We start from the raw sequence: 15,624 nt of genomic DNA on the forward strand, positions 1-15,624 counted from the left end.
TAAGTATTTGCATTATTTTTCATGATCTGTTAGATGAAAACATAGCTTTCTGTACTACACAGGAAATAAAGGCTCTAAAATCACAGTACTAAACATAAGGAAGATTAGACAGATTGGAGTAAAAACATTCCTCTTTGGAAAGTGGGGTAACAAATTAATTGATTTAATTTAATAATTGTTATACATACTCTCGTTTTGGTTTTGCTATCAAACAAGGTTAAACATCCATCTCTTACATTGCTACGCTAAAATTTAACTTCCTATTAATTTAATTGTAAGGACCTGTTTTAATCACAGGGAAAGTAAGGATAAGATTATTTTTTTCTGGCTTATCTTGCATGATTGGCTTTTGCAGCAAACATGACATGTAAAATCACCCGTCTGTTCCATTCTTCCATTTAATTTAGTTTTCCTTTGCAGTAAAACCATTGCATATTAACAATGAAAGATTGTGGAACTAAATTAATAATCCGTGGTCCCTTTGCACCGAGAAACATAAAAAGACTGAAAGTTGTTACACGTTTACTGTGAAAAGACTACAGATACTTTCTTTGTGTCTTTATCTCCTTAAGGAAATGCAATTAAGTTATTTCATCTTTACAGAACCCCTTTGTATAACCTCTTCAAAAACCTACCCTTTTCCATTGCCAAACAATAATAAAAATGGCAATGCTGATGAACAGTTTATTAGTTGATTTGGTTTAGAAATGTAATTGTCTGCTTTTATTAAAGAATAAAACTGAAGAATCCTCAAAATAGCGAGTGTTTCCAGCTGAAAAGAGCGTAAAATTCATCATGCAGCTGCCTTTGAGGAATATTTTAACATATTTCTTGGTTAAAGCAGAAAGCAGATAGGAAGAGTGGGTGAAAAAATAGTCAAGAGAGAACTGACAACAGCTCAAAGAACACAAATGTATTTTCCATTCCAGAATATCATCTAAAATAATATCTGTTCTCTTGATTTCTCTTCCAGCATGTTATCCATTATTTGTTCCCCCATTGTACCAATAGCTCTGAAGAAAAGTTGTTTATGAGGGTCGCATGCACGTGGGGACAGAATTAAGAAATTATTGCAAAAGTGGAAGCTTCTAAAAGATTTAAGTATCTTGGTGCATTAACTTCCTCAAAAGCCTGCTGCTGCTTACCTACAAGCTTATTTTATTACTAGAATAGAAAGAAATAGGAGACTGGTATATAAGGCCCTGTGTTACTCTAGGCTCAGATGACCACTTCTGTGGTCAACCCAAGAAGCAGCTGTGAGGAAACAGCACAGAGCGTGTCCTCACCAAAGAAGTTGCTGTAGAAGGAAAATAGTAGGGAAAATCAAAGATTATGGTGGGGTGCCAGTAACTCACATAATCTCTTGCTTCCCATCTCTGTCTTTGAAAGTTTCCTCCTCAGGACTCTGATAAAACATCTGCAATGGCTTTGGTTTTGCAATCCCTTTGAATTGATGTAAGCGTGGACCGCTGCCAGGCAGAATGGTTCAGCCAAACCCACACCCTTCTGCCAGCTCTAAAGGCCATGTGGTTTCATGGTGGGCCAGTTCAGAGGACTGATGTGGCTAGCATCTTTTTTTTTTTTTTTCTTGCATTAGTTTTCGGCCAACTCAGTTCTCTGGTCCAACTCTCCGTATCTTCAGGCAGTACAGGGATCTCTCGTGATACAGAAAGGACTAAACCAAAGAGGTCATGCTTACATCGGCTTCAAGGAGTGAAATGCAGTCTAAGACACTAATCTGTAGCAGAGATGCTGATAGAAAATTGTAGTAGGGCCTCAATTAATTAAATCTTGTAAAACATTGTTAGTCAGCAGGAAAATGTCTTGAATGTTATGAAGGCACGTGGAGCAGAGGGAGCTTTCCAAAGAAAGTGAATTAACTGGAGGAACCAAGAATGATCAGAAACAAAAAGAAGGCAATGATAAAAAACAGAGATTAGCATTTGTGACAATTAACAGGAGAGAAAAAGACCTCATTTATCTTAATTTAAAGGCCGTCAGGAAAAGTATATAGTTGTACATTTACTTGTGTTTATTATTTTGTAATTTAAAAATAGAACAAACAAAGCCTTTGGCAACCATTAGCTCAGCCACTCTGCTTGCATGTTGTGCTTTCACTATCCCTCCCCTTTAGCAGAATCATTAACTAAGTTTGGAAAGGACCTCTGGAGCTTGTGTAATCCCACCTCCACAGTGAGCAGGTCCGAATAGAGCAGGTGTCTCGGGTCCAAGTCCAGACAAGGTTTGAATATCTATGGGGAAGGAGATTTCACAGCCTCTTTGGGCAGCCTTTTCCCATATCTGACCACCTTCATGGTGAATTGTTTTTTTTCTTGCATCTCCCTGAAGTTTCCTGTCTTGCAACCTGTGTCTCTTGCGTCTCATCCTTCCCTTATGAACCTCTGAATAGAGCTTGGCTCTGTCTTCTCGTTAGCCTTCTGCTAAGGGGCTGAAGACAGAAATAAGATCCCTCCTTAGCCTTCTCTTTTGTACTGTCTGGATTTGCGAACTGCTCAGTAGCGTAGGATATTTTTAATATGTGTCTGTAGCCTGAGGACTTGAGACCCGCCTGCTAAGACCCACAGACAAGTTGTACAGTATACAAGTTTGGTCATATCAAAAATGCAAATGCCTGTATACACTTGCTATAGCAGCTCCACCTTGTTAGACTGTTTTGCAGTGAGCGGAGTTCAGGTTTAGTATGGATCCACTCACTTTTAATTAACCCATAATAAATCATGCGTTGCCTGTTTTTCTGACTTGTTTCTGCCCCTGGAGATGCAAAAACTAACTACTGTTCTAGTGGTTTCCTACCAATCCTTAGAGAGGTGAATAAATCAGGCAAAGCTGCAGAAGTCTGTATGGGTTAATTGTTAATTGAATGCTTAGACCAAAAGCTTTGGTGCTTTAAGTTTAAATGTATCCCCCTTTATCTGCTCATATGAAATAAAGTTGGAGGGATGTAGTCTGAAATATCTCTACCATCCACAATCACGCTTGCATCTTAAGGAAAAGAAAGTTTGCATGAGAAGTTCTTGCTGATACTCAAATTTTACTTTATCCTCATCAGGTAGAAGTGATGTAGTATTTGGCTTAGGCTTCAGATAACAGACAGCAGATATCTTGGAAAGAATGCTGCAGCTAGGTTGCCACCATCACAAGAGATAAGGGGGGAAACCAATCAGCAGAAATGACTAATTTAGATACTTCCTCAAAGAAGCTTTTAAGTCCTTTGGAATACCATGGAGCTGAGTTGGAGCGGTGAAAGTCTGGTTCCTGTTCCCTGGATCATGTGTGGACTGAATGAAACTGGTGTCAAATAAATAAAATGACAGCAGTCCTGGGAGTAGGCAGGAAAGCTGCCCCATCCTTGCCGCTCACTGCCTGCCCTCAGCTCCCTTTGCCTTTCTCTGCTTTCAATCCCTCGCGTTCCTGGCTGCACAGGGCCTCACTTCTATGAAGATGCACTGCTGGGGATGGGGAGAGAGCCTTTCTCTTTCTTTCTGCCCGTGTTTTCCTTGCCTTGTGCCAGCACATCTTGTGATGTTTTCCTGGGATCCGTCTCCCTGTGCTGCATAGAGGAGTGAACAGACTCCAGGTTTAGCAGAACCAGCTTCTGGTCCAGGTTTCTTACTTCATAGGCAGGCAGAGAGGTAGTAACCTCTTCCGTTATTTTTGTTTGTTTGTTTGTTTGGGGTGGGGGACTTGTTTGTTTTCATGTGTGGGTTTCATTAGTTTGCAAGATGTGCACCTTTCTGTGCTTTTACACTAGTTTAATACAAGTAAGATTAGATGCTCAGTCTGAAATGTGTCCTTTGCTGTTACAGACAAGAATGTAAGAACTGGGATGGATGCAGAAAGATTCAGCTATGTCTTCTGAAGGGAATATTTATTTTCTGGTTACCTTGTTGTTAATCTGATTGTTTGGTAATGTGTCTGTCTCTCTCTGCCTGCCTGCTGTTTTTTTTCCCCCCTTTAGGCCCTCGATGGGTTCTTCTTTGTAGTGAACCCAGAAGGTAATGTTGTGTTTGTTTCTGAGAATGTGACACAGTACCTAAGGTACAACCAAGAAGAGCTGATGAACACAAGCATATATAGCATTCTGCATGTAGGGGACCACAATGAATTTGTCAAAATCCTGCTGCCAAAATCTTTAGGTATGTATCTTTTCTTCATTTCATACCGTTATTTATTTAACTTTGGTTTCATAAATCAGCATTTCAATAACTTAACTTAATGTCCTTACAGTAGTTTCATCATATACGCTCTGTTTATTTTTAATGTATGTATAGGCTGTATGAATGATTAATATTATTCTCAAAAGCATCCTCCACTCTTTTCAGATTCCTCTTTGTTAAGATTACTCTTAGTAACTCATGTTAGCTGATATTTTTAATGGATCTCCAGAGTGAATCACTAGAAGACAGCATTAGCTATGTGAACTCTCCGGTAGTTTTCTGTCTAGGCTGTTTATTCTAAGAATGGCCCAAGAAAGGGGGAATATAAAAGAAAAATCAGAAAACTCCTTATGTTAGAATTTTTATTTCAATGTTTATAGTCTCACCAATATTTATCCTTACCTTTAAAAAATGGTTTCTGTTAGTTGCAACCATTTTTGGATTCATATTAATACCGGTTTTAATGTCATTGGTTTTTTGGAGGAGGTGAGAGAGGAAGTCAATACTGAGCACCTCATTTACTCACAGCCATTTAAAAAGTATTATGCAATAGCCATTTAAAAAGTATTATGCAATTCACTTTAGCATTTTATGACTTCACTTATAAACCCTTAAACAATCAAAAATGTAAACGGCTACACCCCATAAATTACTGCCTTTATTGCATTTTATGACTGAAAAGGGCAAGTGAAGAGTATTTTAAATACGACCCTGCTATTTCCTTATGTGGTGTTACATTAATTTGCTCTGACTGATGTCCAGTACCTATATTTGTGCATCTCAGGATTTTGTTTCCTTTTTTACTTGTCTTAAGCACTGTGTTAGGCTTTAGGTTTATCGATCACTGCACCCAGGTCATTCTCATTCCTTCTGTCTTTCCCGTTGTAACTGAGACTGTGTTTCGATATGTTTTCCTGATTTTATTGCTTCCTATTTTTATAAATGCATGTTAGTTTCTTTTCTTTTTATTTCTAATCTGGACACAGATTTTTAGACAATGCTGCCATCTCTTTTGTATTAATCACTTTTAAATTCACTGCACAGATCCCACATACTGTCTTTTTTCTTGCAGGCACATCAATTAACTTGATCTACCCAGTAGGCTTTTCGCTATGCTGTATAACTTCTACACGCACAATATTTAGACTTTTATCCTGCTTTTGTACTATGTCTTTGAAAGTCACTTGAAAACAACATGATAGCTGAACAAATTAGCAGTGCTCTTAAAATCTGAGGATTTTATAAATTACCTTGTTATGTACTGGTTTGGGCCCTAATATTAAAAACAGATTGTTGTTGTTAAATGAGCTTGTTTCCCAACCAGTCTGCAAAGCACCTTGATTAATTTCGTGTGGATAAGCAGCAGAAATGACTGCTACCAGATTTATCTCACTATATGATCTTTGCTTTGCTCAGTGAACGGGGGATCTTGGTCTGGTGACACTCCTAGGCGTAATAGCCATACCTTTAATTGTCGGATGCTGGTAAAACCTCTTGCTGATTCTGAAGAAGGCCATGATAACCAGGAAGCACATCAGAAATATGAAACTATGCAGTGCTTTGCTGTTTCTCAACCAAATTCCTTCAAGGAGGACGGTGAAGGTAATTAAAGCTTCCAATTTGTGTTACTACTTTCTCTTTCCATGCTGTTGCGGGCCAGCAGTTTTGGTGCAGTTGATAAAGGGAGGTAAAGTTGATAAAGTGGCTTCTAAATCTTGAAAAATTGTAAGTTTTTTCCTTTTTCATTTAGCTGTAGAAGTGTACTTTCATCTTGGCTTATGAGTGTATACACTTGCATGCATCTATTTGTTAAATGAATATAATTGAAACTGAGAGAAACTCTGTTTACCTTGAAGAGATATCCTAGTTTTATATCACTGTAATTGTAAGAAGAATGCAGCTGATTGGGAGGAAAGTTTCAATGGGCAATTTTTTTTGAGTTCTTGGAATTTGAAGACAATCGTGGTTTACCATTTCCTTTACCACTTACTACTTCAGCAGGTAAATTTCCTGAGATTGTATATTAAGTATTCAGATAACTAAAAAGGGCTTATTTTGAAGCTGCTTTCTCAGGGACAGCAAGCATTTGGGGCATGTTTAAGAAATGTGGCTTAGAAAGCATAAAACAGTCAGTGTTGAAGAAACATGCTCTCTGAGCGTGCAGTATATTCTTTTTTGTTACTTTTCATCTCCTGAGTGGTTGAGCTGCTACAGATATATGCATAAACACGTGCCGATAATTTTGGGCTGTGGTGGAGTCCTTGATAATTTTTCTTCTAAAAAAGAAAATAAATCCACCTCTCCTGTGTTGTTTAATGTTGTAGGAAATAATGAAGATATAAAACCACTGAGTTCTATCCACCCATTTATTGGTACAAAATTTATTCTTTGAGTCCAAAAAGATTTAAAGAATTTTTTTAAAAATATTTCTGAATTCTTTGTGGAAGCAAAATCTTCCTCTTCTATACAAATCACTGAAGTAACATTTTTCTTTAAGATTTGCAGTCTTGCTTGATTTGTGTTGCAAGAAGAGCTCCAATGAAGGAAAGACCACTTCTTCCTTCCTCAGAGAGTTTTACTACTCGCCAGGATCTACAAGGTATTGTAAAACAGGAGTTTTTAATTTTTTTATCCCCCTTCCCGCCCCCAAAGGGGAAATCGCTATAACAAATGTTTTATCGGATATCAGGGAAAATAACTTCACTGGACACAAGTACCATGCGAGCAGCTATGAAACCTGGCTGGGAGGATTTGGTGAGAAGATGCATTCAGAGGTTCCATTCGCAGCACGAGGGAGAAATATCTTTTGCCAAGAGGCATCACCAGGAAGGTTAGGTTTCATATTTTTAGCACTTTCTATATTTAAACTGTTTGTCATTTGTTATCTCTTGGTTGTGTTCTCTTTGTTATGTTTACATGGAACAATCAAGGGCTACTGACGCGCTCTCTTTTTCAGACTGATTTACCTTACATATGATGGCTCTCTCTAGAGAGGTTTTGCACCTATATCTCCGTGTTCGTTTTAGCCTGCTGTTATAACTGTATATATTGGAGGGTGCTTCAAATCTTCAAATTGTCACCATTATTTTAGGAAGACCCTTGCGTGTTGCCCACCAAAACATTCACTACCCATTATTCTTCAGAACCTCAGCTCACACATTGCAGTTCATTGACCTGCATTCCTTTTCTCTACAAAAATGGACTTTTATTGTCACATTTCCTGTGAGAAACACTCAGTGTGAATTATCAGAGATGCAGCACTCATACTGTCTGGAAACCTACATTGTTGTACTGTATCTAGCTGATAAGCGTTAAAGGATACACCGCAAGCACGTCTACTCACTCAAGATTATGGTAGGTAAGATCTAGGAGGGTGCTGCACTGCGAAAGGTTCCCCATGAGGTTTCTGTGGTAGTGACTGGGTGGGGATTTTTCTTTTCATAAAACCCTGATGCTGCTTATCCTAGTAACACAGGTCCAAATTACTAAAAACAAATAACCCTTTATAGTCCACAGGAAAGTCCTTTCAAAACCAACGGGGAATAACCAGAACATTTCCAGTGCAAGAGCATCATTCTTTAGGTTCATGTTTGTAGGACGGGGTTTACAGTTGGCCTGTAACAAATAGTTGCCATGGTCATTAAACAGCTGGCATGCTGTCGTGGAAACTAAGTTGTAACTGGAATCTCAAATTATTCCATCAAATACACACGCATACACAAAAAGAAAAGCTTTAGTCATGCGGCTTTAGTTAAATATTCTTCAATATGTTCTACTTTCATGAAACCTTCAGGTTTCGTCTTGGGAATGTGGGGGCACAAAAATACTGTGATATTTTAGATAACAGCTTTTGGGGTATATACAGTAGGAGTGCTAAAAGTTCACAGCCTTATGCTGTGATTTCGGACAGAACTAAAGAAGGTAATCTGCAATTAAAGTTACAGCAGGGGTTTAGAGAGCAGTTTCAGGTAAGGACCTGTCTCTGCCAAAGCTGATTTAGGAGTTTCTGTTACGGCATCCAGCCACTTATTATTTCAGTCCTCTTCAAATGATTCCTGAGCAAATTAGCAGTTCCTACACCAGTGCCGAGGTTTGAGTTGGGTCCTCTCTAAGCTACCTGTGAAGTGATAAAAATATACGCGTTCTGGAGTTTACGCCGTATCATTTTGCAGGAGAGGCTTAGGATCGTTGTATGAACTGTAGAATTAGTCTAAATGAGGTTGGGCTCTTTACTTCTTGTGGAAGTGAAGAGAGTGGAGGAGGAAAAACCTCTGAAGTTGCTTTTCTGCAAAGGATCCAGTACTAGAGAGGAGAAATGGCTGAAAAGTTTCCGTCCCCTGCCCTGCAGCATGGAGAAGAAAAACAAGGCATATCTTGGGCAGTGGCATCTTTGCACTTGACTGAGGAACCCCTTGCATTTTTTAAGTCATTATGGTTTGAGAATAGAGGCAAGGAAAGTAACAGTCTCCTACCTATAATTCAGTGTCACAGTGTGGCAAAAAAATCAGCATTAGCTTGATAAACAATAAAAACCACAGAGCTTTCAAATTAACTCTCGGCGTAAAGTGCAAAATATATGGTAAGTTTTTATTGGCCGCAGTCAGAAAAAGAGCATTTCCTCAAGAGGAATACGGAAACATTGTTGTTTGCTTAAAGAATTAGTTTGGAAAATGATTTAAGTAGAGATTTCACTTGTATCCTGTTGGCATTGAGTACTGGAATTTCCTGATGTGGTATATGCTAAAGTTAAGAGCTTTGGACCTTCTGGTGCCCAAAGGTTAAACTGAAACAATGACATACCTAACAGTGAAATTTTGCTTTGTATTGTTTCACAGTTGTAGGTTTTTGTTTTTCTTTACGTTTTTACTCTGAAAAACCCCTTCTGGTTGTTTAAATTGTGCTTCCTGTTTTCTCACTGCCTAAATAATACTTTAAAACCTTGTAGAACAATATATAACAGTGGGGGGGACAGGGAAGGAAAGCAATCATAACCAGTCCTGCAAGGCTGAAAATCTCGTAGCCCTGTAGAGGAGACTGTTCAATAAAGCCACACTCGGAAAACCATGTCATTTCATTACAACAGGAAATATTAAAAGACAAGCAGCGAAATGAAGATCAGATGATATTATTAATTAAAAAAAAAAAAGGGAAGAAAACTAAAACCACAGAAAATGTGTATGTATGAAAAAGTAGGAAATTAGAAGTATTTGTAGTACTTCATTCCTATTTTTTGTCTAAACAATTATATGAAAATTTTGAAGTTAAGTACTTTCCTCCTGCCATATCTGCAATCCTAATGTAATAACTTTTGCACTAGGAATTGAAAATGATCAGATTTGTTTCACTGATGGTGAAGAGTGAACATTTATTCTAAATGTTTGGAGATTTTATTTTCCCTAACATGAATTTAATTTCTAATTAAAGAAATGTCACAGGGGTCTACAGAAGTTAGGGAACTGAATTTGCTGAAGTTCAGATTTACACTGAAAACTTCAGGGCTGCAGAATGTGTGCAGTGAAGTCAAACCCAAACCTGAAACACAATCATATCTAACACTGGGGAAGGATAGCACAGTCCCAATTTTGGTTTGGGTAATTGTATTTGTGATTTGTTTGAGCTCTATTTTTTTGTATTTGTTCTTTAAAAAGTAATCATTTCTTTTTCCAGATCGCCTTATTTCTAATTGTTCCCACTGTAAGAATTGTTCCCATGTAAGAAATTTATGTACTTTTTAAATTAAAGTAGTAGTGAGAGTAACTGCTGCAAGATAATTTAAACAGGCAATAAGGAGTAAAAGATACAGGCTAATGGAAACAGATGATTTAGAAACTAAAGGTATATATATTAATCATCGTGATGGAGATGGTGCAGATGAAAAAATGGAGGAGGAACAAAAGGAGTTAGACACATATTTGACGAAAAGTGAAGCGGACATCAAGGACTTCTTGGCCTACTCCTGAAATATTCTGTATTTCATAGTATCTGTCCTGTGATTGCTGTCACTCCTTATAAGTTTTCTTTTGATCACCTTACAGTATGTGGGATCCTTTAATTTATACACAGCTCATTATTTAGTCTCAAAATTTTTCTTTTTTTTATTTTTTTTTATGCAGTGTCTGTGGTATCAGTGCTGATGGATTTAGAACATCAAGATGTTGAGCAACTAAGCTACCTGTACTGTAGTTTCTCATTAATTTAATTCTGTTATTTTGCTTGCTTGCAGTACTAAGGCAGGGACTAGCATTTAGTCCTGTTTATCGGTTTTCCTTGTCTGATGGCACTATCGTTTCTGCCCAAACGAAGAGCAAGCTCATCCGTTCTCAGACGACTAGCGAACCTCAGCTTGTAATCTCCTTGCATATGCTTCACAGGTAATCCCCACTGGTTTGTTACATCCACGCTCTACAGAGAGACAGGGAAAGTAACGAGTCGCCAAAGCAAATAGATTATTTAAGGCTGATAGACGTTCGGTTTACCTAGAACTAATAGCATGAAAACAAAGAAAGTTTTTGAATTTGATGCTTACAGCAGGAAAAGACTCTAAGATTACTTCAGGACTTATAAATGGCATGCTGGATTTTCACAAAAGCATTCTTTAAAGAATATGATCTGATTATTAGAACTGCATTTTAGACAAACGGCATATTTGAACTCCTTGTCTCTCTTCATTCCTTGTCTTTTCTGGTGCTTGGAGTAGTGGCTTTCACATGTCCAATCCTGAGAAACGCCACCACTATTAGTTTTTTTTTAAAAAGGCACAGGCAGTAATATGTTAAAGTCAAGAATAAGTAATCCCTGACCTCAGAACTTCAGCGTAAAATTTGAATTAAGTCATTGCATGTCACGTGTCAGATTTTTTTTTCAGATTTTATTTGCTGATTACAATTACAATGCTGTTTCCCTGTGTCCACAGTATCACTTTTTTGAGAGGAAGAAAACCGCTCTAAACATAATTAAAACTGAAACCATTTTACAGAAATCATAGATTTTGTAATTGACCTGACCAAAAGCTGTCGGAAATCTGTTTTCTTTGGATTGCTGAATATACTTGGTATTTCATGAAGTGCTAAATTTTAAGTTTAAAAAAGCACCATTAGGTTAAGATGGTACTTGCAAATATTCTTGCTTTTTTTAGCAGAACACTGGTACTATTGTATGTGTAATAACATTTTAAAAATCCACCTCTCTCTCTTCCTAGAGTTAATGTTGTTCACCATTGCCTTTCTACCTACGGTAACAAATACAGAGTAACAAGCTTCACTACTCTGTGTCCTTCAGTTCTTTCACTTTTCATGCGTTAGCAAAACCCGAAGGTTTATCTGCACTTACCCTGTGCAAGTAGAATGGCTTTCGTCTCATCAAAAATACATATCCGGAATGTTCCATTAGTATTTGGTTTTGGAAGTCCAGAATTGTTTTGATTTTTCTCAGAACCTCATTTTTTTTTTCTTCCTAATGTATTTGAGACTGTCTCTTTGATAGCTTTTGACATTTGGGAATATGTCTGATTTTTCTGATTTAAGTTTTAGCACAGAAGTAAAAAGTATATCGCATCCTCCCATAAACTAATTAAAATCTACTGAAGAAAAGTGACCTTCAGGTGCTCTCACAAGAGCTTTTTCTCTGCGTGTATGTCTGTCTTCTGTTTCCTCCATCTGACAGCCTACATCTCCAAAACATGAGTTTTAGCTCCTATGTGTGTGGGTTTTTTCTTTCTTCTCCTCTTTTCCTAAATGCTCATGCAGGACTGGATTGCTAACAGCCTTTTCCCATTCTGAAGCCGTATCCAGTTATGTTCCCGTCCTGAAGCAGTATCCAGTAGTTCTTTTGGCTCACATGCTGTTTTGGAGCGGTATCGCAATACTCTGGCAGTGTAGAAATGTGACTTTTTCAGCTTTCTTTTCACTATGAACTTGGTGGGCAAATAGCCCACTCCAGCCTTGTGGTGGGGCTAACTCAGAGAAATTCAGAACTCCAGCAAACAGCTGTCCACAGCTGTCTTGTAAAACATGTATTTGTTTGGGTCATATGTTTCAGATGAGATTTCTGTCAGTTCTAGAAGTTAGCTCCTGTCAAATAATAGAGAAGAGATGTACGTTAGAGGGAGAGGGTCTGAAATTGTAACCTATCTGCATTTCTGATGACTGTCATTTAAATGAGGTATAATTTTGTTTTTTCCTCTCTTCCACTGATTTGTTAATAAGGTACTGAAAAACCATACTGATAATGTGCAGCCATGTAGAGAGTTGCATATCACTTTTGTCAAATTGTCAATTTGTTTTAGTTGTAGGTTTGTTGTGTTATTTTAAAGCGAGGTTTGGGGTTTTGCTTCTTTTTTTGTAGTGTAATTGCAAGTTGGCCACTGTCATTTTAGCTAATGGGTTGTTTTTCTTCCCCTTGCCACATAGAGAGCAGAACGTCTGTGGAATGAATCAGGATTTGACTGGACAAGGGATGGGGAAGATATTGAACCCGATTAGCTCCAGCAGCCCTGCCCATCAGGCCATGTGCAGTGGGAACCCAGGTCAGGATATGACCATCAGTAGCAATATAAATTTTGCCATAAATGGCCCAAAGGAACAAATGGGCATGCCAGCAGGCAGGTTCGGTGGTTCAGGGGGAATGAACCATGTGTCGAGCATACAAGCATCCACTCCTCAGGGTAGTAACTATGCACTAAAAATGAATAGCCCCTCACAAAGCAGCCCCGGCATGAACCCAGGGCAGCCAAACTCTATGCTTTCCCCAAGGCATCGTGTGAGCCCTGGAGTGGCAGGAAGTCCTCGCATCCCACCCAGTCAGTTCTCCCCTGCAGGAAGCTTGCATTCGCCCGTGGGAGTCTGCAGCAGCACAGGAAATAGCCATAACTACACCAACAGTTCCCTGAACGCACTTCAGGCCCTCAGCGAGGGCCACGGCGTTTCTCTAGGATCATCGTTGGCTTCACCTGACCTAAAAATGGGAAATTTACAAAATTCCCCTGTGAATATGAATCCTCCCCAGCTAAGCAAGATGGGAAGTCTGGACTCTAAAGACTGCTTTGGACTATACGGGGAGCAATCGGAAGGTACAACTGGACAAGCAGAGAGCAGCTGCCATTCAGGAGAACAGAAAGATAACAGCGATAGCAACATGCCACCGGTTGTCAGTGGCGAGAGACCTGATGGACAGAATAAACTGCACGACGGAAAAAGCCAGACAAAGCTATTACAATTGCTGACCACCAAATCGGATCAGATGGAGCCTTCGCCTTTGTCTAGTACCATGGGAGACGTTAGCAAGGACTCCACGGGAGGGTTGCCTGGGTCTGGTTCAGCACATGGAACCTCGCTCAAGGAGAAGCATAAAATTTTGCACAGACTATTGCAGGACAGTAGTTCTCCTGTAGATTTGGCCAAGCTCACAGCCGAGGCCACAGGCAAAGAACTGAACCAGGAGTCCAGTAGCACAGCTCCTGGTTCAGAGGTGACTGTTAAACAGGAGCCCGCGAGTCCTAAGAAGAATAATAATGCACTACTTCGCTACTTGCTAGATAAAGATGATACTAAAGATATTGGTTTACCAGACATACCCCCAAAACTGGAGCGGTTGGACAGTAAGACAGACCCTTCCGGTAGCACAAAGTTAATAGCTATGAGGACAGAAAAAGAAGAGATAAACTTTGAGCCTAACGAACAGGTAAGCAAATCTTTGCATTACGTGTGAATGAGATGTTCTAGGCCTGCATTTCTGACATCTGACTTCCTCTAAAAGTAATTTCTTGACACTTCAAGAGGCTATTACCTGTCTTTTGAAATCCAGTCTTCACTCAATTTGCCAGTCGGTGTTACTAAGTTGTGATCATCACTCTGTCTAGAGGAACAGACTGGGAGGAGATGGGTAACAGAGGGACTGAATGCTGGGGAACCTTTCCCAGCGTAGTCAGACAAAAGGAAAATACTTGTAACTATTGGTTAATGATAACTTATTTACAGATTTTCCTAGGCTGTTGTTGAAATGCCATGGGCTACACGGGCTCTTGACCTACTCCAGCGTAGCAACTACACTTCTCCCATGTAAAGCAGGTTCATGCTCGAGGACAGAAGTTGTTTGAAAGGACTGATACCAGCTTTTTTTTTTACTGGTCTTTTGTGCTATACTTGATCGGCAAACGTAAATTTCTGTGCCAGCTGGGGGCACAGAATTGTTGTTGTTTGGGGCTTTTTACTTAAAAATGTTTTATATTCAACCCCAAGTTCCCATGGATGATTAATTGTTCAGTGCAGAGATCATGTCTCCCCGTGCAAGGTTATCTGCATGGAACTTTGCATTCAGAATTTCGCGTTCAGAATTTCTTTGCATTCTGTGCAAGACTGCTTGTTGCTCTGCTGCCTGACATACTAATAAACTGCATGTTGTTAGGGCCTATGCTAAAAAGTGTTAACTCGCTGGCTTTCATGCGGAATTCACTTTCAAAAAGCACCAGGTTCACATCACCCAGAATGCTCTAGTTCTCAGAGCTTTGCAAGAAAAAGGGAGGCAGCAAAAGCAATTTGCTACTTCAGTATTACCGTTTATTTTATTTATAAAATGGGTAATTACAATATCAATTTTAGCATAAGGCATTTTCTGGGGAGTTTACAACTAGGTGGAGTTAATGATCCTTAGCTTTGTCCTACACTATCAACTCTCCCAGCTGGTCATTAATCCCTAGGCAGTGCCCTGTGCATGAAGCCTTAGTTTGTAAATCATGATCAGATCATACACTCCGTGAACGTTCGTGACTCTCTCATTCACAGCCATAGCCTTCACTGTTAAAACAGTGCGTTTGAGCTTGCTTGTGTTTGTGAATCTATTGTATTTTTATTATTGTGTGTAGATAAAGACATAATTTTTTTATATCTTCTATATTGTATATTAAGGCTGAGGAGGGATAGACAACATTTTCTTAGCCCTAAGTCACAGCATTGGATTATTTTTTTTTTTTTACCTTGCCCTTTCGGCAGTCTCTTACTAGTAGACAGTTCTTTCAACAGTGGTTATAACCACAGAACATAGAGGCCAAACGTGCCACTACAGCGTGGATGCAGCATTGTTAAAATCTCAGTTATCCAGGCGTCTCCTAAGGTTACTTCACCACTTCTGTTTCAACAGGATTTGACAGCTATTGCCATTATGTAGGAGTAATTGTGGTTTTTCAGTCCTTCCCATGCTTTAGGGGGAAACTGAGCCAAATTACACTAATTTCTACAGGGATTTATCCTCAAGCCTGGATGTTAGTTTAGTTCTGAATACAGCTGCTATTTTGTAGTGCCTGTAGAGGGAGGGCTTAGATTCTCTGTCAGCACTTATGCTTTGTTAGGCTAGCAAAACTCAAATATCAAGAAATTCACAGCTAGACTGGCAAGAATAAACTATTTTTAAAATATCTAATAGATTCCAATTCCTAGCTCAGGAATCCTACACG

General features: G+C 39.0%; 1 protein-coding gene across 5 annotated transcripts in view; it reads left to right on the forward strand.

The window, feature by feature from the left end:
• The window catches only part of NCOA2 (nuclear receptor coactivator 2), a 196,357-nt gene that overhangs the window by 141,015 nt on the left and 39,718 nt on the right, over nucleotides 1-15,624 (forward strand). For all 5 annotated transcript variants that reach the window (XM_054193663.1, XM_054193660.1, XM_054193659.1 and 2 more), the window contains 6 exons: nucleotides 3,980-4,157; nucleotides 5,595-5,780; nucleotides 6,676-6,777; nucleotides 6,868-7,008; nucleotides 10,402-10,549; nucleotides 12,587-13,856. In XM_054193663.1, coding sequence (XP_054049638.1) covers nucleotides 3,980-4,157; nucleotides 5,595-5,780; nucleotides 6,676-6,777; nucleotides 6,868-7,008; nucleotides 10,402-10,549; nucleotides 12,587-13,856 — 2,025 coding nt within the window. The remainder of the gene's footprint in view (nucleotides 1-3,979; nucleotides 4,158-5,594; nucleotides 5,781-6,675; nucleotides 6,778-6,867; nucleotides 7,009-10,401; nucleotides 10,550-12,586; nucleotides 13,857-15,624) is intronic.

Source organism: Rissa tridactyla, chromosome 2 (genome assembly GCF_028500815.1).
Source record: "Rissa tridactyla isolate bRisTri1 chromosome 2, bRisTri1.patW.cur.20221130, whole genome shotgun sequence".
Taxonomy (NCBI): Eukaryota; Metazoa; Chordata; class Aves; order Charadriiformes; family Laridae; genus Rissa; species Rissa tridactyla.